The following is a 27,437-nucleotide window of genomic DNA, read 5'->3' as shown; positions in this document are numbered from 1 at the left end:
ATCTAACAACAACAGTCTGCATCAAGTAAAAGGAATAAAAATAATAACAATAGAACAGAATACTAGAATACTATCACTGCTAATACTAATACTATAATAATACCCATGTAACACTACCCACAATCATAATGTATAGAATTATACATTGTAATTTATATATATAGAGTATATAGTTATAATAATAATAATACCAATAGTTTAGTGTGTGTGTTGTTGATAATGGAGAGAGAAGATGAGACTAAGAGGGAGAGGAAGCAGCAATAAAAAGAAAGAGAGAAAGAAAACAAACAAGTGAAAGAGATAATTAGTGAGAGAGAAAAACAGAAACCAGTGATAACGAGAAGAGAGAGAGAGTTCAGTGAGGCTGAAAGACAGAAACTGAGGCTCGAGGAAAGTGACGAGATGCTGAGAAAAATGACAAAGATGGATGAAATCTTTTTTTAAAAAACAGCTCGTTTTTAAGAGGAACGCAGCTGAAGAGCAAAGTCCTCCTTCAGTTCATCTCCAACAACAGAGAGCTTTCACACACATCGTTCATTTTCATGGATTATGACTTTAATGTCAAGGTTAGGAACAGAATACCCTCAATACACGAGTGTGTGTGTGTGTGTGTGTGTGTGTGTGTGTGTCCTTTTCTTCCAGATGTCCTTGTCTGACAGCAGCATCTTTCCTTTATTCCATTAGTGCGTCCTTGAGTCTGTTTCTGTAACGATAAGAGAGATGTTCTGCTGCCAGACCACAAACACCAGAGGCCACACACACACACGCACACACGCACACACACGCACACGTGGTATGATATATGCTCCCTCTGCAGTACCGTGATGTATTAATGTAAGACCAAATTAAAGTGTTGACTCCAAACGAATCCACAGCTACATGATGGGTTGCACCAAGAAACAGAGTAAAACAAAGTAAAACAAGATAAAATAAAATAATTTCTCTTAATGAGACAAAGCTCAAATGAACAGAAACCAGACGCTCTTGGTTTGGTTTGACCCAGCAGACTCCTCCTCTCTTTGTGCTTCCAGTTGTCACTGATGTGATTCTTCTCTTGTTCAGGTAGAAAATTAGTCTTACATGTTTGTCTTCATTCAGCTGCATGAAGTGTTTGAAAAAAGAAGTAATACATTTTTATTGGACGTTTTTGTTTAAAAACAAAAAAAACCCAGTAATCTGATTGGCTTTCAACAGCAGAAGACAATATGTTGGACATCTTACACGTCCACATTTTTTTTTCTGCTTTTCAGTGATCCTCTGGTGAGTTATCTGTTGAACTCCTTATTTTCTGTGTTCACGACACAATTTTTAATTAAAGAAAAGACTTCACACGTTTCTCATGTAACAAACTGTTTTTTCTCTTCATGTTAATGTTTCATAATTATTGATTCAGTTTTTTAAAACGAGTCCTTACATCCCTTAGTTTGAGTGATGATGTTCCAGTAGACACACACACACACACACACACACACACACACACACACACAGAACACACACACACATACTACGTCTGTGTACATGTTATAAGTGCAGTAATGATTTCATCTCTAAAATGATTCCACTCTTTCAAACTCCAATCAAGGACACTTGCAGTGTACTCACACTGACACACACATTTAAATGTGCGCTATTTTCTGGATGCATACACGTAAACACACATTTATGGATGCTAACACAACCTGCTCTCATCACTCAAGGTTAAGTGTGTTGCATTTGTGTTCCTCGTGTCGTGTACCAGCAGACATCTGCCTTCCTGTTAATGAACTCTTGCGTGTGTGTGTGTGTGTGTGTGTGTGTGTGTGTGTGTGTGTGTGTGTGTGTGTATGGAAATGAGGCGCTTCATCCCCTGAAGCACTCGGTCACAGTTACAAATGGATTGTCGTCCCGCTCGGCCTCGTCTCCCCCGTTGCCTCCCAGAATAAGCTGTGCAGCTCAATCTGCCGTCCCATCCCATCTCATCCCGGCTCCATTCAGCTCCGGCAAATATTGGCGTAGCGAATAGAGGAGCGAGGAGAGCGGGAGGGATCTGCTTGGAAATGGAAATGGCGTTCTGGTTCGCCAGGTGCAATAAATGTGGAGGATTTCATCTTAGTTGACAGTGGTGCAGAAGAGCAGTTCATCAAGTAGATACAGGGGCGACGGTTAGAGTACGCAGGGACACAATAGAAGGCAACATGAGCCAATGAGCAGCCGGCTCAAACATGGCTGAGTGATGAAGGCGGCTACAGGTCCTCTAATGGCCTCAAAAACAACGACTGTCTTTCTCCTCATTTAGAATGACTGACTGACTCGAATGCCACTGGTTTTTAAATGAATGTTGCTGGAACACTGTGCGTATCGCTCTGAAAATACTCTAATTACACTTGAATAGTGTTTCATGTTGAGTCCAGCAGGGAAACAGAATGACACGCACAGCGATTGTATTACCAGGACGTCGCCTGGAATGTCACAGTTTTATGAATATTAATGAGAAAATATGGACGTGAGTATAGTTTGTTATTTCCCTTACGTACGGTGCAGGTGTGTGTTTTTATGTACAACAGTGTGTGTGGACAGAAGCGGATTTTCTGAACCTGCACGCGTGCTGCTTGTGCGTCGTACGTGAGCCTGATGGATTTAAAATAACCACATCGTTTCACTTACTGTTAAATATTCATGAGCAGTCAGCAATAGAAGATGACTGTTCCATTAGCATTGAGTTACAAACAGATAAGTGTCTTGGAGCAGATGGGCTCTGTATCGATTTATGTGATTCCCAGAATGGGATTCCTGTCACACGCTTGGAGAGTGTTAAAAAGATCCAATTGTCCGTTGTTTTAACATTAGTGTGATCCGCTGTCTCGCGCTGTCCAGCACCAGGTGTATTGGAAATCCATCGTCGTATTTAGTGTCTCTATTGATGAATTGGAGATGAAAATGTAACCTTTTTAATTACCATGCATTGACGTGTCTTAATATGTGTTCAGAACTAAGGATCCAGGGGTTGTTTGTTAATCATTTCTTCTTCTTCTCTCAGTTCCTGAAGAGAGTCACTGAAGACTGAACGGGAAAGTGAGAAGGATCAAGACCCCCAGAGATCCCAGGCTCGGTGGCTACATGCTCAGTTCTCTTTGCCTTTGAGAGGAACAACTATACGAATCAGCAGGAACCATGGATTTTGTAATGAAACAAGCTTTAGGTGGTAAGTACTCAACTGTCGCCCGCTGTCACCATCATGTGGGAATAAGATGGTCTGATAGTTTATCTCAGACTACAGAACCCTGAGTTCTCCTCCTGGAGAACATCAATAACCAAATCTAATCATCATCAAGTTTCTCTCTGCTGAGTTACATGTTGGCAGCTGAGCCAGCGAGATCAACGGCCATTAAACTGCCAGATTCATTGCTATCAGATTTTGTAAAGACATTGATGGTCCTCACAGAATGAATCTAATCTAGCGCCACCATCAGGTCAAAATGAGGATGTGTTCAGTGCTTTGTTTTATGTCCAAATACCTGCAAAACTGATTCAGCTTTGTTAGCCTCAGCTACAATTTGTGTTGAGTGCTAATTAGCAATGGTTGGCATGCTAACATGCTCAGTTATTTAGTTAACATTTAGCTCAAATCACTGCTGTAGCTAAGTACAGCCTCTCAGAGGTGCTATAGCATTGCTTTAGATGCTGTCATTTGTCATGTATAATAATGTATTTGTACCTACATTGAGGTGTAAATGGTCACATGACCAGATCGCCTACTACACTAGCAGTACGTACTGATTTGATCAAAATGTAGCATGTTGTATGCAAACATAAGCAAAATCTGCAGTATGCCAAAAATACCTGGAAATCCTACTGAAAATCTCCAGTCTACATCACCTACTGCGTCCCACAATGCAAAGCGCTGGAGTGGTCGCAACCAGGCGGGCCAACAACAGGAAGATTCTTACAATTTTCATGTGCTATTTCATCACTAAAGTCACTTCTGACAATTTCTGAGGCAAGAAATCATGTGCAATGCAGTATGAAAATTGATGGTGAATCAAGAAAGACCTTCTAATACTGAATGTTGTAAATAGCATGAAGTAAAGTAGGAAGTGGAGCTAAAACCACTAAGACCTATAAGACAAACACTCATGTTCTGATCATTTAGTATATTGAACTGCATTAGTAATTTACTTGTGTTTAAAGTCTGTTCGAGAGTAGAATATTCATCAGGATAACATGATACACAGCCTTGCCCCTAGCAATTTCCACAGCAGGTGACTTGTACATTGAGGTTGGACTCATTCAGTAAGATAACATGACATAAAAACGGCTGTGTGAATTTTCCTGTAAATGAAGGGCCCCCCCAGGGGCCAGAGGTCAGCGTCTCCTTAAATCAACCCTCTCATCTAGTTTCATCAGCTCACTGACCACCAGCCAGAATGAAATGAGATTTATCCCTTTATAGCTTCCTCCCTCCTCTCTCCTCCCCATCACTCTTTTGTTTCCACTCCCTCGTCCATCTCACATCCCCCCGTTCTCACTTCTCGCACTCGGTTTTCATTCTATCAATTCTTCCTTGCTTTATTTCCGTGCTCCCTGTACTCACCTAAATCTCTCTCCCTTAAATTTCCTTCTCTTTGCCTCATTTCTTCTTCCTTTCTTTCAACGCTAACATTGCTGCTTGATAGCTTTCTTCTGGGGCTGTGGCACTGTGATGTCAAAAAACCAGACCATTGTTGGACTCTGGCCAAATTACTTCAAGACTAATTGGGTTTGGAGGTTGCTGCTCCCTCTCTATTTGGATCTGTTCACGTTGACCACACTGGGGTCTGACTATCCTCAGGGATGTCTCGGATTGGGCCTGACTGTTCCTTGGTCCCCTTTGGATCTTGTTTAGTTCTAAAAAATGTATGCATATAGAGTTTTCCACGGGTCCGTTTGGATGCATTAAGACCTCTGCTATGTAACTACATCCTCTACTTTAGGGATTTGTGGTTACGATAGCTATTGGGCCACAGGTCAGTTAGTCATGTATCAAAATAAAGTGGCTCAGACATGAAAAGATGCAGATTTGCAGATGTAGCGGACGGGCGGAAATTGTCTGAACATGAGCAACAGCTTTGTGCTTCTTCTGAGCTACACAAACGGACTTTGTGAAGGTACAGAGAGAAACAAGAGAAGAAAATAACTGACGTAACTGTTCTTGAAATCAGTCCATTTCTGAGCTGTCGCACAACAACAATCAGAGCGTATTATTGGCTAACGTAGCGTGTGTAGTGTTATGCACTGGCTAAAAACTAAAACCTGAAACCATCCGGCGTCTTTAAGACCGGGTACCAATAAAACTAGCTGGCACTGCCAACAATGAGACTCAAGCCTGAACTGAGAAGCCACATTTTTGCTTTTTTCATCTGTTACTGACCGCTAGCTTGCCGAGCTAATCATCAACATATTAGCTATGCTGCATCTCTCTGCCTTGTCCCTCAGGGCATCTATTTGCAACACTTGACCCACATGGATGCCAAAGATTCTCTACAATTCTAATAAATTACATTATGAAATAATCAAATCCAAACCTGGCCCGAGGCTTTATGGCCAGTCAAGTCCTGATGATTTGTCTGGACCTGCCAGGTCCGGGTTTGGTAACAAAAACTGTACTCCAGCCCTCAAATTTGCACAAATACAAGGACCTGAAATTTGTGTCACATTCAGCCTAAACAGCATTAAGCTCCATCGCTTCGTTCATCTCTTCTTCATCCATCCATTCCTCTTTCTCTTCCTCTGAGCTTTCTGGACCGCATCACTTGATCCCTCTTTCTTTTCCAAGTGAAAAGCTCACGCTCAGCCGTTATTTCTATATTTCTCCCCAGTTTGTAACACTGCCTAGCCACATTGCTTTACAGAAAAGTTAATTAATCCTTTTAAAATGGATTTTAATCCAGTTGGCTGGGCACCGTGCTTCTTGAATGACTGTGTGAGAGTAAACGGCTCTTTTTAAATCAGCTGCTCTCTTCCAGTGTTTCCCCTCAAGGCTGCCGTCTGTCCACGACTCTACTACCTGTTCACTGTGGCAGCAACCGTACAAACAGACACATCATCACATTCACAGATGATCCTTCCGTTACAAGTCTTCTTGAAGAGGAGGAGCATTAGCATGTGCCTGGGAATGATGTGAGCTGGTGTGATGGGTCCAGCCTCCAGTCAAATGTGTCAAAAGCTAAAGACATTATAATCAGCTTTAGAAAGACTTCTAGTCCTGTTCTAGCCACCATCAAAGGTGTTAGCATCGAGTTTGAGGATGAATACTTGGATCATCATTGTTTTTGATAACAAACTGTTATCAATCTGCTTCCGAGATTAAAAAGGCTCTACATCCTTTTTTTGACAGGAATCTTGTTGTCTATTGTTTGTTAATTGAATCAGTGTTAATGTTCCTTGTTGTTGTTGGTATGGGAACTTGATTGAAAACAGGCTCGGTTGCCTCATCAGAGTGGCTGGTAAGATTTCAGGGAGGAGTCAAGCCCAGCTCACAGACCTTTATAAGAAGCTGGTGTTTAGGAGGGCTTCAGACGGGGTTTGTTACCCTCAGGTCGCTGTTTGAAGGCGTTTTAAGATTTAAGATGCTTCGTTCGCTTGTAGTTTGACCTGGACGCTGAGCGACCTTTGACTGAACCGCTCTGTCCCGTTGTTTATCGGTTGTCCACCAGTGTTGAGGTGTTTTGTGTGCTTTTGTATGAGCTTGGCTGCAACCCAATTTCCCTGCAAGGGACGACAAAGATACTTTGAACTTTGAATTCACTCATTCATTCTCTCCCACAGGCTCCTTGCAATTGTCTCTCCTCCACCTTTCTCCATTCAATTCTCTCTCCCTCCATCCATCCTTTTGTCATTCCTGCCGTGAGCGGTGCAGATTAGGTTGTTAGCATTTTTCTTGACACAAGTATCCCTCTATTCTTCCATCCCTTCATCCCATTAGCTTCCATTCAATTTCAGCAGAGCAACCAACCTATTCTTTTCTCTTTCTCTCCCTCCACCCATCCTTCTTTGCATGTTATAGGCTACCGTGTTGCTTAACCCTCCATCCATCCCTCAATCCGCCCCCTCTGCCCATCCTTCCCAGACTGAAGTGTTGTAATTTACCTCCTGTAGAGGTGCTGTCTTGTGCCGTGACCTTTTCTCCTGGAGCAGTCTGGCATTTATTTCATTGGGGCGCAGCTGGACGTCCATGAATACACAACCACGCACAAACACACTCACACAGATGAGGTTTCAGTCTTGGTTTCGGTCCCAGGGGGAACGAGACCATTTCGAGATGAAGTGTACTCCAGCCAGTGGGAGTGCTGTGCTTGGGTGGGTGTGTCAGGACATCATTCAAACAACAACCCTGCAGCGTTCCTCATGCATAGAAATGACTTCAGGGGCCGACCACATTGATCTTGCTTTCTTCACTTGAAGAGGAAATAGGAGATTCATTGAATAAAATTATGTATTATGAGTAAGTAATACATTGTTCTTTAATTTATAGGATTTTTTCCAGAAATCATGGACCCATAACATAAACATCTTTTTTTTTTTCTTTTTTTTTTTTTTTAATCATCAAAAGGTCTTTTTGTTGAGTTGCTCTGATCTTGCATCATGCACAGGCAACGCCGTAGGTCAAAAAACATGTGGATGAGGGCACAATACAGTTTTTCATGCAATGTATAAAAGTGGACCAAAGCTTCCTTTGAAACTCTGATGATGAAGGGTTAAGACAGGCTGTACGTGGCCTGAGAGGCAAAACTGAGGTCCTCTAAGGGCTCACTGCCGCTCATGAAGCTTTTTTAAAACACAGTTTTATTTATCTGCAGGGTTAATGATGTTATGAAGAATTATATCCATGGCAGAAAATCAAATTTAGCTGTTACATGTTGAACATTCACTAAATAGACCAGAACTAAGGAATTATATTGACTTGTTCTCATACCGGAATATCTTGATGTATTTTGTTTTATATATCGTGAGGTATTTGGTCTGTGAAGGAAAACGACAGCAGTGGATTTAAAAAATAAAGTTGTGTTCTTTATCAAGCACACGCACAGTCTAATTTCATTTAGACAGCAGCTGTCAAACACAAACAGGAACACAGCACATACTGGTGTACCAGGATGTAGGTACACAAACACACACACAAAGCCATCCACTCTGTCCAATTTAACTGCACTCAAACTTTTATCTAATTTAGCCTGACACACATTCTCAGGCCAGGCCTCACTAATGTCATTAGATGTTAGACACCTCCTGAACATTTCATTGGTCCAGACTGAGGTATAGATTTCAGCTGCGGGCCACAGATTGTATTTACAGCTTGTTTAATTAGAAATCGGATTCATTAGAGTTTCCACGTTGTGTTAGATGAATCAGTCCGGGACAGCGAGGTGGGTCCATGGACCAGAGCTCTCTGTGGAGACGCCGATTTAAGTCGTTTTACAGAAATTTAAGTTTCTTGCTAAACAAGCGACTTAAGGAACGTTTCTCTATTTATCTGTCAGTCACACACTTTGATCTCGATTAAGTCAAAAACTATGATACAGCAAAGCAAATCATTCTGCCCATGAGCTTTGAATGGTTGACTCTTTCTACAACCGGATAAAACTGCTGTGATTGAGCACATGTGGACGGTCGTCCGGAGGTCTACTCGAAATCTTTTGTAGTGTCTTTAAGGTAATGATAACAGATTACATTTCTCAACCTGCTTGCAGATAAAAATATCATGAAGGACAGGACAGAAGTTCTGGTAGACAAGAAGCAAACTGAGGAGAGAAATGAGAAAGCTCTTTTTCATGTTAAAAGCTCCTGAGCATATATTTGTCTCCCATGTGTACTCATGCACAAAGCCTCCTTTATAATGAGATCTCTCTCGTGCCTTGTTTCCAAAAAGGTGCCATCAAAACATTGATTTTGTTCTCAATATGTCCTTTCCTTCGCCAGGATATCAAACACGTGAACCTTTTCTCATAAAGAAGCTCATATAAAAGATGATGTTCCGATAATCTGTGAAAGATAATCGTGAACTGGTCCTGAGCAGGCAGGTCGAGCTCGCTGTTTCATTTCCTGTGCAGCCGGGATGAGCAGGCGTGGACGGTGCAATAACAGGAAGCTACGGGCAGGCTGATTAGTTGACCAGACTCCACACAGAAACACAGTTTGTGGTGCTCACGAGCACTTCAGCAGAACATGAGCTTCTGGGATTTGGGCGCAAACTGACAACCATCCAGTGATCTGCCCTGCTCGCCTCCCAAACATCTGATCGATGTGGCGGATATTTCCACCAGTCCGGGCAATCATGTGACTTATGAGGGCGGAATTTGGCGATGGAGGTCATCCATTATTTAAATGAGCTCCATTTTTCAAACCCCTCCACCCTTAACAAATTACCCAGCAGCACTGCCATCCATCTGACCGGCTGGAGGGGGAGTCAATGATCCATGCTTTGTCTCTCTGATTTCCTCTGTCTGGTGTTCGCCTCCATTTTTCAACTATTTGTCTCTCCCTTCTTACTTTTTCTTTACAATCGTCCTCGACACTTTTCCATGTTTCCAGCTCTCACTGCAGAAGAGTAAAATATGAGTAACATGTGTCCACGTTTGCTGGGTTTAAGCAGGTAAATGGGAATCTTTATATCAGAGGTGATCTTTGGCAAAATGAGAGCATGTCAACAGTAAGTCTGAAATTTTTCTCTATGGTATCTTTGGTCATCTGCACAGTAAGCCTGGAATTATGGTTCATCACAGATACACACAAACAGCACATCCTCATACTAAACGATTAAGTTGTTTGCCAGCGACTCCCAAAATGACTTATATGACTGTTGGAGAGTACAAGTGACAGATGCACTCATAGAAGTGGAGTTACATACAGTAACTAGTTAGGTTTGTGCACCTACATGCTTATGTTCAGGGAAAGATGATGGCTTGTGTTAAAATACGTACATTTGTTACGTTACTTAAGTTACGTGTGTAAGTTAACTTACTGTTATGCATGTGGTGTCAGTTACATTATTTACGTAAGTTAAAATGACTAATTTGCTTTTGGTTTCACACGGTTTCCGAGGTGATAGTCCTGTGTTTTTTTAGTTCTGTGTTTTTCATCCCATCCATCCACCCGACCTTCTCCATACGCAGACTTTTATGCTTTTTATACCTGACTTCCTCCTTTGCTCCTGTCGTAATTATTACGACCACTAGAGCTTGTTGCCAAACAATAAACGTAAATATTAATCATAATAATAGACGACCTATACGGCCATTTTTTCTGGGAGGCTGGTCTGTCTCTGCACGTCTATGCAGAGGAAGTTAAGGTAACCTTAGCATGCAGAGGCTCACAGAAGAGCCGACACACAAACCTCCAAATCCCAACAACACATGTGGACATGTCATGTGGACATTAAACGTAAAGCAAGCTTATTGGTTGACACAGCTCCTGTCAGCAGGTGTGTTCAAATTAGAAAATAATAAGCACAGAATTGGTGTGCTCAAATCTGCACAAAATGTACAATGTGCAATGTACAAAATGTATGGACATTTTACTGTGTCTCTGAGCATTTCTTCTAAGTGTGGACAAAAGACCAAAACAGCTCTGACATAATTCACAAGAGGAAGGAAATGAACTTGGCATTTTTATGAGGCATGAGCTAATGCTCATACATTACCACCATCTTAAACATGGAAGCATTTCTTGGAGGCTTTGGACAACAGATCAACTTCAGCTGCAAATGTCACTGCGGCATAATTTAATGTATTTGACAAATGAATTTCTGTCACCATTTCTCTCGGGTTTCCTTCTGTCTAAAACTTTACCTCAAGCAAACAAAAATAGTTTTGCAGTTGCAAATTTGCAATTTCCATTCTGTTCTTTTTGTAATCCATCATAATTTTGATCCAAGTCTTTACTGGAAACCCTTTTCCTGTATTTCTGTCTGTTTTTATCTTGCTCTCGCTTACTCTTTATCTCTTTTTAAATCTTTCTCCATCACTTCCCTTCCGGCTCACCAGAAGCAGAAATCAGCCTTCCAGCAGGGAGGACAAGCTGCACAACAGCAGATATGTCAGATATGTTAAAGCCCAGTTTGCTCTCTTAGATAAACACTATGTGACATCTTCTGGTTGAAGATGCTCTTTAGGCTCAGCTCGACATGATACAATTTATTTAACCTTTTGGTACTCGAGGAGGTTTGATTGAGTTTTCACGCTTTGTTTCAGCAAAGACTGATGACAGATATTCAACCTCGCCTCCTTCTGATGTTAAACCTACATTATAAGTTGAGAGAAAGCAGAAGAGTTACAGAAGAAAACATCTTAATGTCATTCTTTAGACATTCAGCCTTTTCTTCAGCTTTTTTTCTTTTTGTCTGCAAGCAATAAAGCTACATTTCATCCAATAAAAAAAACAAAATATTTTTTCAGTTAGCATAGTGCTAGCTAGCCATGGACAGATATCATCATATGGAACGACTTGAGTGGTCATCTGGTGCCTTCAGCTACATCTCACAGCCGTCTTCAGCGAATAGAAAACACTTACAGAACTTCAGTCATTTAATAACAGGAGGACATCTGGTTTTTACTCTTGATATACAGAAACATTTAGTGCTGGATTTTCTACTTAAATGTACATTATATATACTTACACAGTGGGATTACTACTTTTATTCTAGACACATCTTCCATTAGTCCTAATTTCTACCAAGAATGTGTTGATCATCCAGAATTCAGATTATCCATTATCTAATTTCTGGAATGACATGTCAGTAGAAGGAAGAGAGAAACCAAGCCCTTCTTACATTAATACATTCATAACCAGCTTTAAATACTAAAAACATGCAGCCAAAAAGTCTGTGCAGCTGGTAATGATCACATACTGCAGAAAATGTAACAACATGAACATTAATCAACCTCTATGGAGGTTGATTTCATTCTGAGCAGATATTCTGTAAATATTCGTTTTAAAAGCTATTCAGCTGAAAATTTCTCCGTCAGATGTAATAATAAGTTTCACTCACTGCTATTATTCCTCCACATACAGCACGGACAGTTATACACTTCATTCCTTAATCAGCTTCAACCAAATCCACTAAAGTAATCAAGTCTTACCCACACGGGCTCTGTGCTGCCCACTGTGTGAGTTTGTTTGGGCATCTGTTGAAGTGCTGAAGGAGCCGTGTTGTATATCCACCTCTTTAAATTTGAAGTTGTTGTGCATTAAACCCCCGTATCCAACGGAAAGACTGAGCGAAGTAATGAGCAACTGAATGCACAATAAAAGGACTGAAGCCGTTTGAGCACTTTGCCTTGAATTGCCCACCTTTGTCTGAAGTGGAAATCTGTGAGCTGGCCTCTAATGGACTGACGGAGGAGGTGGAGGAGGGAGACGGACAGGGAGCAAAGGAAAGGAGAGAGGAAGGATAGATGAGGCCTCGCTGCAGTGATGTTAGGAAAGTGATGATTGTGTGATGACAGAATGGAATGGTGGAAAGAAATTCTGTTTGATAAAAGGAGAAGCGATGGAACAGAAAGCAGTACTCTGCACCACCTCGGGCGAGTACTAAAAGGTGGAGTTAACACACTGCAGACCCCTGATTGGTCAGAAAGAATCTTCACGTATGGGACACGAGTTTGTCCTGCTGCATTCAGCGTTTCCTGAACGTTTGTCCCCCTGCAATGACAAACAGCCATCCCATCAATATCCTCCGTTGTCCCTGCGTTTGTGTGGCGGTGAAGATGATGTCACCGCACTTTCAGGCTGCTTCACAATGATAATCAGCTAAGAATCCCGCCTAAATCAAGGGGGTGCTGTCTGCAGTGGAAAACAAGATGCTGGACCACTGGATTCAGACCCCCTCGTTCATTCATTTTATCTTTTTAACATTTTTATCATTTTCTTAGGCTATTAAAAAGACATGAACAGTAAAGGGAAAAGGATTTTGATCTGAGGTTTACGGACCTCCTGATAAACAACCTGATGATGGATTATCATTATTGATTCTAACAAACTTTTTATGATCACATATACTGTATGTGGATACACTTGGTCGTTCTTGCACTTGCAAACACACACATACAGCAGCTCCAGTACATATGGTGTGTGGAGTGTTTTGCCACAATGAAGTACACACAGCGGACAGTCTGACCTTAACCCGACTCCCCAGCGAGTCCTGGCGAACGTTTCACGCCCGCCCCCCTCCCACCAGCTGAGTGCTAATTTGTCATCCTCAGGTTTGCTGCCACCACACAGCGCTGCAGGGCAATTAGGACCACTGTATGAGTCTGCCGCAGAGCGGCGGGACCCGCCACCCCTGGGTTCACAAACACAAGAGGGAACCACACAGTCCTTAAAGCCACATTTCTTCTGAGTAATTTACTCGGGTCCCTCAGAAATGATCTCTTATGGCTCCTTAAAGAGGCAGTAATTCAGGTTTTTATTGCCACATAATACTGAATGACCACAATATATCTATGAGGGTTGAAAGGGCTGGTAATCAGCGGCAATGATTGAACCATTAATGTTTAATGACCTCCCTGGCTTCCAAAAGTAACTTTCAGGCTCAAACCAAAACCTCCACACTGAAGTCAGCAGAGCAACTCTCAGCATGACCTCACCATCCTAGACAAAGAAAATCAGATGAATTGACAGTTTACCTAGTCATGAATTTGGTTTAAAGGTTGATGTAGATGGTAGGTGAATTAAAACACTGTAGAAAACAAGTACAACTTTTAACTTGGTGGCACTCAAAAGTCAGTGGATCACCAAAGTAATTGAGAATTAACCACTGGGGACCATTAATGTCGGCACCACATGTTACTAAAATTTCACCAAAAGCTACTGAGGTATTTCACCCTGAGACCGAAGAGAAGTCCACCTTTGGCATGAGCCTGATTGTTATAGATAATTATAGATTCCAGCTTGTTGGCAGTCGATCACATTCAGTGATCCATTGAAGCACTGATGACTCAATCTAAATGCTGTCAAGAAGCGACGTAGCCAATGGCATGATTCGTTTTTCCAAGATTTATTTTTTTATTTGGGATGCAGTGGTGAAAACACGCAGCTTTCCGCTCATATCCTTCCGTTCCTCAAATAATCTCCTCACTGCTGACACTCAGCCCTCATTCTGGCTCTGGCTAAAGAAAGGTGCTAGATGGCAAACCAGGCCGCCAGCCAGGCTGTCCTCTCACCAGCGCCTCAGAGGCAGATCAATACCCAGATGAAGTTTTCTCTCTGCTGGGGAATCCATAATTCATACACGCTAAGGTGGTCCTGTATTTACTATCGATCAGACGGAGGTAACAGCAGCAATATCGATAGGCCAGATGGAGTCGCTTTCACGTCTGGAAAGCAGCTTCTGTCACAGATAAAGAGGTGGGTCTGTTTCAGGAGCAGAGGCAGAGGAAGTCCAGATGGATCTGAGGGAGCCAGAGGCGCCTTTGTGCAAGGCATTTAACCCCGAAACGTCCAGCGTCAGCCTGCTCTATGGACAGCTTTGTTTTTACTGTCATTACGACACACATGACAAAAATACACATGGATTTTAGCAGAGAGTCAAAGCACTGAGCTCAATTATTTTTTCATCAATTAACTAATCGACAAAAGGTCAGAAAATAGTGAAAAAGGTGAAATCTTCAACCCATTTTCAACAAAAGGAGAATATTTAGACTTTCTAAAAGCTGCATCAAGAGACTCTGTGGAGCTTTCGCCTTTATGGATTTGAATTGATCACAAAAATTGCAAGTGGTTAATTTTCTGTGGACTGACTGAACAATTACGTGACAAATTATGTCATCACTAGTCCCACCTCCCTCAGACTGAAAATGACTTTTCCATTAGCGTTTCCATGTATTCGTTGTGTGCCAACTGCTGTCCACTGTGGAAGAACAGCGCCCCCCTCCTGTCACATGACAGAAAGCGATTCAACAGATTTTCTAAACTCAGTGTATACTATATATACGCCACATACCACGTCCGTTAATCTACGATTAATAAATCAGGATCATTTCAAAGTGAGGGTGGATACCTGGGTGAGGAGGTGCAGGTGGTGCTGACAGATGGAAGACACCAGATGGAAGAACATGTCTTCCTCTGTCTCAGTGGTTCTTTGAACCTCCTCCAGCTGGCTCTTCGTCTTCCGTCTTGTTGTCCAAGACGCCTCAAGGATCCTCAGGGAACCCTGTCGCTACATAATCCTCAGACCTGCAAACGCTCACTGTTTCCAGAGTAAAGTATGACAGACTGACGTGGGCGTCACTGTACACGTGGTATATCGTCATGCAGCTCTTATGAATTTAGGTTTAAACAGCAGCAACAAAGTCTAGGAGGAATCAGTGTACTTTTCTTTATCAGTGCTTTCTGGTTTCCAAATCGAGGCAGATGTTTCTCCTCAAGCAACAAAAAAATGCAGCTGGGGCTGTTTTCATGACAAAGATGTACAGATACTCAGTTTCTCCCTCAGCAGTTAAACAGCACACTCAGCCCATGTTTACCTCCGATATCTGCATCTTTCTCTGTCCAGGGGCCACCAAAGACATGGGTAAGATGCTGGGTGGGGAGGAGGAGAAGGACCCGGATGCAGCCAAGAAGGAGGAGGAGCGGCAGGAGGCACTGAGGCAACAAGAGGAGGAGAGGAAGGCCAAACACGCCCGCATGGAGGCAGAGAGGGAAAAAGTACGGCAGACCATCAGGGACAAGGTAGAAAACTGTCCTCCGGTCTGAGCAGTGCTTTCACATTCTGACTTACTGTATTTTGAGCACTTTCTGAGCAATCCTGAAATATTGTTTTGTTGTATTTGGGTGGAGAACAGAGCTTGACCTGTGGCGATGGCCACATTTATGATGTGTTCCTACAGTGGAAAGAGGCTTTATGTGTCCAGTCCCTGCAAACTTGTGGCCAATAAACTAAATATGCTTCAAATATTCTCCCAGCCTGACGTGAAGTGACCCTGCAGCTGAAAAACATCACTTCATCGTCTTCTTCTAACTTCTCATTCACCCTAATTTTCTTTCCTGACATATCATCTCTGGTCCTCTCCCTGTCCAGTACGGGCTGAAGAAGAAGGAGGAGAAAGAGGCTGAGGAGAAGGCGGCCATGGAGCAGGCCTGTGAGGGGTCACTGACACGCCCGAAGAAGGCGATCCCGCGGGGGTGTGGAGACGACGACGAAGAGGACGAGGAGAGCATCCTCGACACTGTCCTCAAGTTTCTGCCAGGACCTCTACAGGACATGTTCAAGAAGTAAAAAAATGAAAAGAAAGCAAATCAAACGAACCCTAAATTCAGGGTCCAGTCTGGCCTGGGCCAGGCTGCGGGGCGAAAGGGAGGCGGGGGTCTTTGGGCGGAAAGGGTTGAGTGAAGTGTTGCAGGTTTGGGGAGGAGAGAAACAGGTGGGGGTTTGGTCCGGGTATTTGTTGTAGGCAGGGTTTGAGTGTAGATTCAGGGCATGTAGAAGTTGTTGGGGGGTGGGGGTGGGGGTTCTTGCCAAACTGTTAGAGGCTACACACTGCCTTTCTAGAAATCTTTTACTTTGTTCTTTTCTACTCCTCGACGATTGCGTCATTCTTCCCCTTTTTATTTGCCACAATTGCTGTACAACCTTTCAACTGCCACTTAGCACATTTCTTACAATTAGTGCATTTTTTGTCCTTTAGCTGTTGTTATTTTTACACAGATTAAGAACAGACACTTTGATTGGTTGACCATCGTCTGTTGCCAGACAACGGTAACCAATGGAGAACAGTATTCCTTTAAAGACGAGCAGCGGACGTTTCTGTCCTCTTGCTCCTGTAGTTTTTCAACTGGCACTGCCACCATGTTTTCCAATAGATGGAGCATGTTGTGTTTACTTCAATGGGTGTTTTCTACTTTTATGAACCTGGTGTAGGTCTTTATATTGAAGAAAAAAAAAAAACAGCATTTGAGTTTTTAGGACATGTGCCTTCATATCATCTCCTCCAGCAGAGGAATTGTAAATGAGGGTTTCATTTTCAGTCAAACAGGTGCAGAGTTGTTGGTAGCATGTAGGAGCACGTTCAAGGATACACTTCTGGAGTAATAGTATTTCATATAAAGTTGGCTAGTTGGCATATTTTGGGGTTTCCAGGTGTTCGAACACTTCTGGAAATCCAAGACCAAGTTATGACGGTTCACAAAAATATTTAAAAACATAATCCAACCGTTACAAAAAAGACTTTCTAAGCCTGTCAGCTAGCTGGACTGCCATCATGCTACAAAAGTAAAATTTAAGATCATGAAAGTGTCAAAAATTCATCTCAATATATGATGTTTCAATCACAATCTCGGTGTGGATTTAATTTAGCCTTATGTTTCCTTGTTTGAATCCCAGTTTCCAAATTAAATCACAGCTGTTTTGTCCAGAAATGACAGATTTACAAAACCATCATGATTTTTGGTCGTGTGGTCCCATAGACAATCAAAGCATTGACCACTTGGAAACAGTGGGGGTAGCCGGTACTGTACATGTTGTCATTTCCTGTCATACCATCTATGATTGGTTAAAAGTTGGTTCTACATGAAGCATTTGATTAACTGATTCTATTAAGTGGCTCTTAATTCAAACTATTTATTCAGATTTCATTTTTTTTCTTCTTCAAACATGAATGCGGATGCTAGGCGATGAGTTTTTTTTACTCACTTACTTTAATTACTATTTTTTGTGAATGTGCCGCCAGTTTATTTTAATGCAACCGAAAGCTAAGCTAACTGAGCTAACCTTTAACCCCCTCATCTTTTAATTCATAAATTCACCTTGATGGACGTTCATCAACATCTAGACCAAAGAAATGCTGATGAGACCTTATGATTTCTATTGTCACCGCCGAAACCAAGACGTGCATGGCGAACCTGGTTTTTATTGTTCGTGCGAGGCCTGCAGGAGAAACACCGCCGCCTGTTCAGCGTGTGCATGCATCCCAAAGACCACCACTAAACTGAAATGATACTCTCCTATTTCTTCCTATTTTCCAAAAGTATTCCATGGCTAAATAACACTAGATAATTTAACTGTAGACTGAGCCTGAGAAAACCGGTTGGTGAGTTGTCGCATCTCACAGCCTGAAGAGCTCACGTAGAGCTGAGTATATTCTGCATCCTGCATCTCGTAATCCAACGAAATGTCATAGTGATTTGTCAAATAGCATTTAAGTAGATGTACTGTAAATGAAAATCTCTATTTAGTGAACTACCTTACTATATGGACATTTATCAGTAAAACAAAGCATGTTGGTTATTCCTAAATGATCCGGTGGCTTTTCAGTGGTTAGTTATGCGACGATGTATGATTAATACATTGTTCCATGAGTTTGTAACTTAACATAACATTAAGGTTTAATAAGATTAATGATGAATTTGTCATAAGCACTATAAAAGCATTTTACTTTTTTCATTTTCTAGCTCAGATAGGACTTTTCACTAGACGAAGCCATATTGTTTAGATTGCAATAAATATGATAAAAAGAGAATATTTCAACATTGAAAGTTAAGCGTCTCATGTTTGTTTTCTGTAATATTAGAAAAAGATATTTGCATATCTGTTTGTAAATCCTCACCATTCTTGTATCTTTAAAGGTGTATACTAACGTATACGCAAAGAAAATGTACGTAGAAAAAAAGAAGCCATTGTTGGAACTGTCTCAGTGTACTACATGTGTACTGTAAGTGTGTGTGTTTATACGTGTGTGTCTTTCTACATGTCTGTGATGTGAGACCATGTTGTTGATTCATATAGTCCTGGTTTATACTACGTAAATGTGTCTTTGAACTATTTGTGCACAGGCAGAAGCTGGGGCGGCTCCCTAGTTGTGCCATGTCAAAAAAAAAAAAAATACTTAACACATTCCTTTCAAATGTTGAGCATGCAAATGTTTGGTAGACAAGAGAAGACACCAAATGTCAAAAGACAAAAAATAGACAGTTTCCTGTTTCTGTAGGAGTCTCCAGGCAACAGAATCTGTGCATTGGATCCAGAAAGATCGGCTGTGCGGTGGGCTTGTTGAGTGTTCGATGTTCTTTGCTGTCTAAGGTTTGGTGAAGCTTAAGGTCGTGATCACACAGGAGGGACACAAACCTCAGCTGTGAGCGTCAGTTTCAGCAGTATTCACAAAGGAACTGCGACAACATGAAGAGCACTCAGCTAACTCACTCGAGGAGTGCAGATGAATATTGTGTCCTTTGTAGCATTAGCATATAGTGTGAAACTGGGACGCAGCCTTTGGTTGCTGGTTACAGTTTAAAATACAAACGCAGTCAGTAACAGTCATTGTAGTAAAGGCTGAGGTTAGCATATCTCCATGAGCAGTAACTCCGGCTCGTACAAATCTTGCAAAAGCACAAAGTTTTCATACCAATGCTAAACATTTACAAAGTGGTTTGGACCAGTCCTCCGTCAGGATCTACACTGGATCCGCTGAGTCACAGTACTGATGATGCCGCTGTCAAGATGCATCAGGCGTACCCAAGCAGGCACACTGTTCAACTCTTAGAAAATGTGCAGTTTTACAGTTAAGATAGTGAAGATATGGCCGCCATGACTGCTTCTTATTTCTTTGGTGCACTATGGGCCTTGATTAATGCAACGTGATGGATGTTGGCCGGTTTGTCCTGCACTCAATGACTGAAAAACGTAGCTGAGACATTTCCAGCCACGTGCTGGTTCAGACTAATTTGCCAGACAAAAGTGATCTGATGTGAAGTGATTGCGACCTTAAGACATCAACTCTGAGATTAAAGGAAGGCTTTTCAAAAGAAAATAGGGGGACGTGCAATTAAAAAAGAATAGATACTGTAATTAAAAGATCTTTTTTGATAAACTAGGTGTAGTGCTAAAAGCTCAATCTTGATTTCAATGTGAACATCATGCAAATTGTCATGTCTCTATATAAGAGACCAACCTGCAGAGAGATTTATTTTAATGCAGTCATCACAAGCTAACCACCCATGTTGGAACAAGGCATGAGCATCAGCCACATGGACGGAAATGGTTGCAGTGCAGAAGCTGAGATGGTTTTTAGTGCAGTGTGCTTTGTTCAGGTTGTCTGAGGAGAATCATCTTGATTTATCTGATTGTTACATTAACACAGGGATTCCTCCTGCCGGGTGCCAGGCCAGTTTCACCGACAGCACGTGGATTAAGTTTATTCAAGCCTTGTATCTCCCGGGAGGATTGGAAAAACGGGACATAAATCCTGGACTAGGCTTAATTCATGGGCCATTCATGGAAACTACAGCCATACATCCTCCTGTATGTAAAATAGTCTCTCAGCGGGACTCGTCTCGGGGCGTCACAGCATGTGAACTGCCTTTAAAAAGGGCTATTACCATGTCATCTGTATGTGAGGTTAGTGCTAACTCATCTGTCGCATCTGTGCTTGTCCTGGTGTGAAGTGTTGTTGTTTTAATTCATTCTGGTTGCATGAGATACTTCAGTGTGGAAAATTGTGTTTGTGGAGCCACTGTGGCTTTTCAGTTTAGATAAATGCTTGGGTTCATAGACAATAGTGTAAAAGAAACGAGTCGGCCCTCTAAATAAAGGGGGGTTATAAACAATAAGTATTATTTTACGTGGAATATATAAACTGTATATTTTCCTAACACAGAAGAAGATGTGGGTGAATGAAAGAGATGAAAACTACAAGTATAGATTTTAACATGAAAAGCCTCAAAGACATTAAACAACTGCATCAAACCCTGGCTGGTTTTGCTCTAAAACATCTTCGCTCACAGGAATGATGGGATGAGACTCAGTCTAAAGAGACCGCAAGTGAAAAACTGGATTATCAAAGCATCTTCTGTTGTCAGGAGCCCAGAAACATCGTTCAGAGAAAGAGAAACAGGCTTGGCCACAGTTCATCCAGCCCAAAAGGCAAAGATTCTCCGTGATATTTGTCATGATGCTACAACATATAAACACAAAATCATTGATCCCGGCAGCGTGCAGACGACATGCCGTACATGTTTACTTCTGAAATAGAACTTTTTGAAACAGAGACATTGTAGAATACAAACTTTCCTTTAAACTTTAGCGTTCATCCAACGCCAGACAAGGCTGGACTTTTCTGAACACTGCACCGATGTTATAACATTTGTCTTTTTCCTAACATTTTTACATACACTTATGAATATTATTGTAACTGCCCTGCTGATTCCTGCCAGTAAATCCCACAATGAAAGCTAACGCATCTTGCTCGGTGAATGTCGCGTTCGGAAGCTCGTCTTATCGCCACGTTTACTTTCCCTCCAGTGGAAGTCGAGATTTTGGTGAGCTCTCGTTAGCTGTTAGCACAACTGTTGCTGTGAAAGGAAACTCTCTGAATACATTCCAGTCCTTTTTTGGCATTTGCACTATAATACGTTTAAATGTTACACTAATGACGGTTATGGCATCTAAGGAGTCAACTACCTGTATTTTTGCCTTCTAAACAGTCAAGCAGAAACATATGAAGGGTTAAAAAATGACCACCATCATAGTGACCAGGGTTTAATACCTGGCAGCAGTCCCTTTAGTTTGTCTGTTTGCCGATGATGTGACCTCGTTCTGGTCGCTGCATTAGCTGTCCAGTGTCTGCTGAAACAGCTGGAGACCCCGTGTGGACTGTGGTTGTGGAAACTGGTGACAACAAAATGTTAAAACAATTAAATAAAAGACCGATTAAAAAGGGACAAACAACTGAAAGAGAGAATGGATTTTTTTTAAATCGACAATTGAATCAAGAGGGTCTTTCTTTTTAATTCAGGGTGAAAATAATTTCAGGGTGCAGAGGTTAAGAATGTAAAATATGAGTTCTTATGCTATTTTTTCCTTAACTGCATGTCATATACTCTATGTGGAGCCCAATCACTGTAAAACTGTCTCATCGATGGAAATGAATCATTCTTTTTGGAAACTAAATGCATAACACTAATAAAAAAGTTTATAAAAATGTAGCTGTGCTTTTCTTTCTGTTTGGCTGTTTTCTGTCTCTGAAAGCTCATCCTGTGTTTTTATTACATGATATAAAATGTCTGAACTCACAACACAGCACATTTTCTCTGCCAAAATGCATAGTTCATGTCTATCTTGAAGTTTTAATAAACAGCTTGTGGATTTTTTTTATACATACATAATGAAAGAACACATTTGACAGAATACTGCCTGATTTTTCCAAATGTGTGCATTTGTTGTTTTTTTTTGCTCCAAAGATGATTCTAGACATACTTTACAAGGCCCATACAGTCAAACTACATACTCAATGTGGCAAATAAACAAAAAAATATTTAATGTTTTACAGACCTCTGATTATTAATTGTGCTACAGTAGGCGATACACTAACCCTTAGCTTTAAAACAACAAAGGGATTCATTAAATGGCTCAAAAACTTTCATAAAAACTCTCAACAACACAAACTTGATCATCAGACAATAAAGGATTATAAATATGAATGAAGCAAACTGTGCCCTGATAAAATCAGCACCAGGGCTGCAGTCCCATCTGTCTGGCGCCCTGCTGTGGCTAATGGCTAATCTGCCTGGTCACCATGTCAAAAGCTGGAGATGAGGTTACAGATCATTAGCTAACGAACTCAGATGTCATTAATTTAGGGTCCTATCATAGCTTTGCTAACTTCCTAACATTGATAAATAATATATGTATTATATAAATTAAACAAATAGATCAATAACCTGTAAAACTGAGCGGGGGTCTTTCCACTGTGGCACCAACGCGCCTCACGCACTACGTAATGACGCAATGAGCCTTCCTTGTTCCTGCTTCCGTAATAGCTCCTCCCACTCTGATTCAAAGCAAGATGGCGCGCATTCAGCCGTGAGGAGATAACACATCCATGACAGGACTACTTTAAGGACTCCTGGTAACATGGCAGAAGTTTGCTTTGAATTCCAACGGAGCCGAATCACCGCCACGGTATGGACAGAAAGCCTCCGTCAAGCAGGAGCCGGCTGAACTACGGCTAACGTTAGTTACAGAGGTAAGAATCAAACAAAGCTGCTTTACAAATGTCCTCATAGCCTCATACAGACACACCGGTAACTTTAGCCTGTAACACCTGTGTGCGACGGTCAAAGCCTTCCCCCCACAGTTATTCTGGCATCTTCATTTTGTACTTTTAAGTAACTTTTGTCTTTTAGCTTTGTTCATCAGAGTTTCAATATAAAGTTGATTTTTCCTACATTTATATCTATTTTTCCTACATTTATAAAAAAAATACATATATATATATATATTAGAATATTTGTAACTGTTTTCTTCTCCAGCAGTGGGCGTGATGGCAGGCTTATTGTAGAAACCTGTAGTTCATTTGAATCTGCAACTACCCAAAAGCTGACAAAGTGTGATATTAATGAGCTTCTGTGGTTGATGTGGATGCATGAGGAATGGTGTGAACCTCGGACCTGACAGGGTTTCTGACTTTTTCTTGAGCTCACTTCTCTGACGGATCAGGTGCAAGTTGACAAGCTGAACAGAATTCAGAAGCAGAGAATGGAGAAGTTCGACTACGGCAAATGATGCTTTTTATAATACTGGACCACGCAGAAAGACAAACAAATCAGCTGCCGTGATTCAGCGAAAACATAATGGATAACAGCTTCAGCTGCCATATCCTGTCTCATTATACAAGGCAGTTTAGACATTTTTGCATTGTTTATTCACTTTCTTTCCCTGACAATTAATCGTGTGATTTTAACTGCCTAACCTGAACCAAACATAGATAATGAAGAAATTGAACAATTTGACAGGAACCATTTTGCTAGATATGGACAATTATGAGCATTGTTCTGATATGTTAAAGACAAATATACAGCTGACATTATGTTTCCCCCAAAACGTATTTTGTCGAGGCAAAAATGGTTTCAAATGACATTCAAAGATAACTACACCAGAATCTGCCCACTTGAACCCTTTTAGCACCGAGTGTAAAAGTAGCCGTCACAAAGATGCATTATCCTTCCAAGCAGAGCTGCAGCTAGCAGTTATTTCCATCTGCTCATTTTGATTTGTTGATTAATTGATTTGACTTGATTTAATAAACAGAAGTTGTAAATTTTGATCAGTTTTGCTTAAAAATGACAAATGAATAATTGATTATTAAAATAGCTGCCGATTAATTTTCTGTAGATGCACTAATTGATTAATCATTGCAGCTCTAATGTCAACTGTTGCTGTATTGTATTGTTACTGATGAATTAGCGGCGGTGATTTGCTCTTTTACAGTCTTGTTAATCCTGAATGAAAGACTCAGTGACAGATTAGTGTGTGTGGGCTGTTTGTAATTTCCGGAGACCAATAGACTTTTCTCGTGCCGGGGCTTTGAATGACAGACGGTAGAGAAGTGGTTTAGTGTATTTCTGTCTCCTGAGGAAAACTCAACACAGGGCATTTACATTTAGAGAGAGAGATTAGCTGTTTACTTCAGCTAGTGCTCACATTTAACAAGGACACAGTAAATGCCAAGAACAGGTGTTGTATAACAGTGTGTGTGTGTGTGTGTGCATGTGTGTGTGTGTGTGTGTGTTCTTTTGTCTTTTATCCTGGAGGTAGGCATGTACACTGTGTATCTTGGAATAGGTGTAATTATATTTTCACTATTTCTATTCAAAATAACAAAACAAACAGTCCTGTGGTGGGAAAATCATATTTTTTGTATTTTTTTGTGTGAAATGCGAAATATAAGGCAAGATGACTGAAAAGCTGTTTGCATGAACAATTCAAGGCTTAGCACAGAATGAAATTGGCAAATTAATTACAAAATCAGTCATAATGATAACAATGCAAAGTTTTTTTTCACATTGGCCTTGCGGCCTGAACACATGAACACAGAGGTTTTCATGAAATCTCACATGTTATAATGGACACACATGAAACTGAAAGCATCAGTAGCTCTCAGTCTCATCTAGTTTTTCTCCTATCAGCTGACCTCAGCCCAGTCTCACCTTACTGTAAGATGTGAGTCCATAGCTGTGTCTGACTCTCTATCTTATTCGCTCATATATACAGTATGTAATGGGCACACATGTAGTTTACTCTGAGCAGAGCTTTGAGATTTTGAACACTTCACATCATATTCATGCATAATTTCTAACCTGTGCAGAGTTGCACAACAGTCATTTTCTGTATCTATAAGATGCAAATGCTATAAACTGCATTGCATTGTGGGATCAATAGAAAGTATTTTACTGAAATTTGCACTACTAAGTGATTTTGGACGTTAGCAATTTGTCACAAATCTAATGTGATTCTGCAGTGACACACAGGGAAAGAAATGATTTATTCAAAAGAGGATGTTTTTGATTCATATGTGTAGAAATTTTCTTTAAACATCTACGGTACATCGTTGTTGTTTGTGCGTCTTATTGTTGGAATATTTTTTTTAATTACCGTTACAATAATTATTTAGTTTTAAAATGGCAAAAAATAGCATTTTCTTTCAGACCAGCAATCCAAAACACAAAACTGCTCAATTTTAAAATAATATAAAATAAGGAAAAACACCAAATCCTCACATTTCAGAAGCTGGAAGCAGCAAAAGTTTGGCATTTGTGCTTCATAAATAAATTGAACGAATAACTGATTATCAAAATAGTTGATTTATTTTCTTTTGATTGGCTAATTGACGTATCAACTCATTTTTCCAGCCCAATAAAGCTTGGTGGTTGTTATACTTTTACTGTGCAGTGGATAGGAGGTCCTGGGTCTGAAGTCTAAAGCTCCTCTAGCAGCACTGATGGCTACGATGTTCCCACAACTGAGGATTTTGCAGTTTTTGAAAGCTTAAAATTTGATTGTGGCCCTTGACTAAAGGTGCGGCTAAAGTCTTGCTGTGTCTCATTTTCAGGGTTGGCTGTTTTTACTGAGGGTGGTGCTGGAGGAAGCCACGGACTGATCAGAATGGAAAAGGTTCATCCACTGAGGAGCTTCAGTGTGTTCAGGTAATTTCATATTTGTCTGTCCATAGCAGTTTTTTTACAAGTGTAGTTGGAAGTTTTGACTTTGACTGTGGTGCTAAACTAAGCATCAGGGCTCATTGGACTAATAAGGATTCATCCTCTGGCTACTATAAATATACACAGCAAATTTATAGAAATTCATACATTAGTTTAAGATATTTTGAGTCCGAGCGGTGGTGCTGGAGGAACAATAACTATATTCAGTACACAAGGCTGATTCTGCTGCATCCACACTCATGTTTGAAGTGAAGCCATCAGTCAGCACGTGGAGCCATGGAGTGTAGGATGAAGGCAGATGATGGGTTTTGCGAGTGTGTGTGTGTGTGTGTTGCTGTGATGGTCCCTGTATTTCCTGTGCAGGGGTGGGACCCTCAGCTGCACTGGGGCACAGCCAGGAGGGAAAATCACAGACATTTGAACTGAAAATGAAGGCAGAAAGAAGGAAGGGGAGGAAAAAGTGGATGGAGGGGGTCTGGAGGAGGGTGACAAAGCCAGAACAGAGGATTGATGATGGAGGGGGGAAGGCAGGGCCGTGGACACAGAAATTACAGCTGAGATATGTGGGCAGGATAACATGAGGAAAGTGGACATTTTCTCATCGGGGTGAAATATTAGCCACGTAGCGGCTAGCAGAAAGGACCAGTCTTCACTTCTCCTATGATTTAATGCCCACTACACTCCTACAGATGAAAAACACATCCTCGACATACTGTGTCATCTTGTCAATAGCTACAAGCTAGATTCAAGAAAATGACAGTTGAGTCTTTGACGTTGATTTGTTCTGAAAACGAGGTGAAATAATGTCACCAAAGAAGACTTTTAGGAGGATTCGACTGTATGTAACCTGTAATAATATTCTACTGTGATCAAAATCAGTGTGGTTTAGGAAAGTTAATACATCAACACACAGTGCAGCTGTGCCACCTACTGCATGAGAGGAGCTGTTGCAGCTTTGCCACCCTTTCAGTCTTTGGCTCAGGCCTGGGGCAGCTTTGGATGCACTATACCTCCCAGTGTAGCACTGAAATGATGCTCACATTTTGTGACTATTGGTCCTGGCTGCCATGTAGCATCCTAGAAAATTAGAAGTGAGAACATTTAACATATCAAAGGTCAGACACGGGGGCAGCCAGCCTCCCAGGTGCTCTGAGAATTAAAGCAGGTCCGGGCTTTGGTTGATCTTTAGCCTGAACCAACCTCAAAGTAAATCCCAGCTGTTGATGTGTTGACTTCCACATCAGGACGCCTGTCTACATGAGAGTCTCATTTACATTTAAAGTGCTCCCTCTTCTGTCATCAAGCTCTACAGCAGAACATTGGCTCATGTGTCACATGTTTTGTGTTGTATATATAAAAAAAGCCACATTACGTGCCGCACAATAGCTGATAGATGATAAACGTTTGGTAAAGCTCATAGATTTGGATATTTGTTGTTAATTCTGCTGCAGTTTATACTGTTATTATAATCATAATATTTCATATTCTATTTCATA

General features: G+C 41.2%; 1 protein-coding gene across 1 annotated transcript in view; it reads left to right on the top strand.

The window, feature by feature from the left end:
* LOC121611874 (complexin-2) overlaps nt 1–16,228 on the top strand; it is a 42,597-nt gene extending 26,369 nt beyond the window's left edge. The window contains exons 2-4 of the mRNA XM_041944590.1: nt 3,017–3,181; nt 15,506–15,681; nt 16,031–16,228. Of these exons, the coding sequence (XP_041800524.1) occupies nt 3,151–3,181; nt 15,506–15,681; nt 16,031–16,228 (405 nt within the window). The 5' untranslated portion in view covers nt 3,017–3,150. The remainder of the gene's footprint in view (nt 1–3,016; nt 3,182–15,505; nt 15,682–16,030) is intronic.
* The last annotated feature ends 11,209 nt before the right edge of the window (nt 16,229–27,437 follow it).

This window comes from Chelmon rostratus, chromosome 9, assembly GCF_017976325.1.
Source record: "Chelmon rostratus isolate fCheRos1 chromosome 9, fCheRos1.pri, whole genome shotgun sequence".
NCBI classification, from domain to species: domain Eukaryota; kingdom Metazoa; phylum Chordata; class Actinopteri; order Chaetodontiformes; family Chaetodontidae; genus Chelmon; species Chelmon rostratus.
Note: the sequence above shows the minus strand (reverse complement) of the source record. Positions and strands in the feature narration are given on the sequence as shown.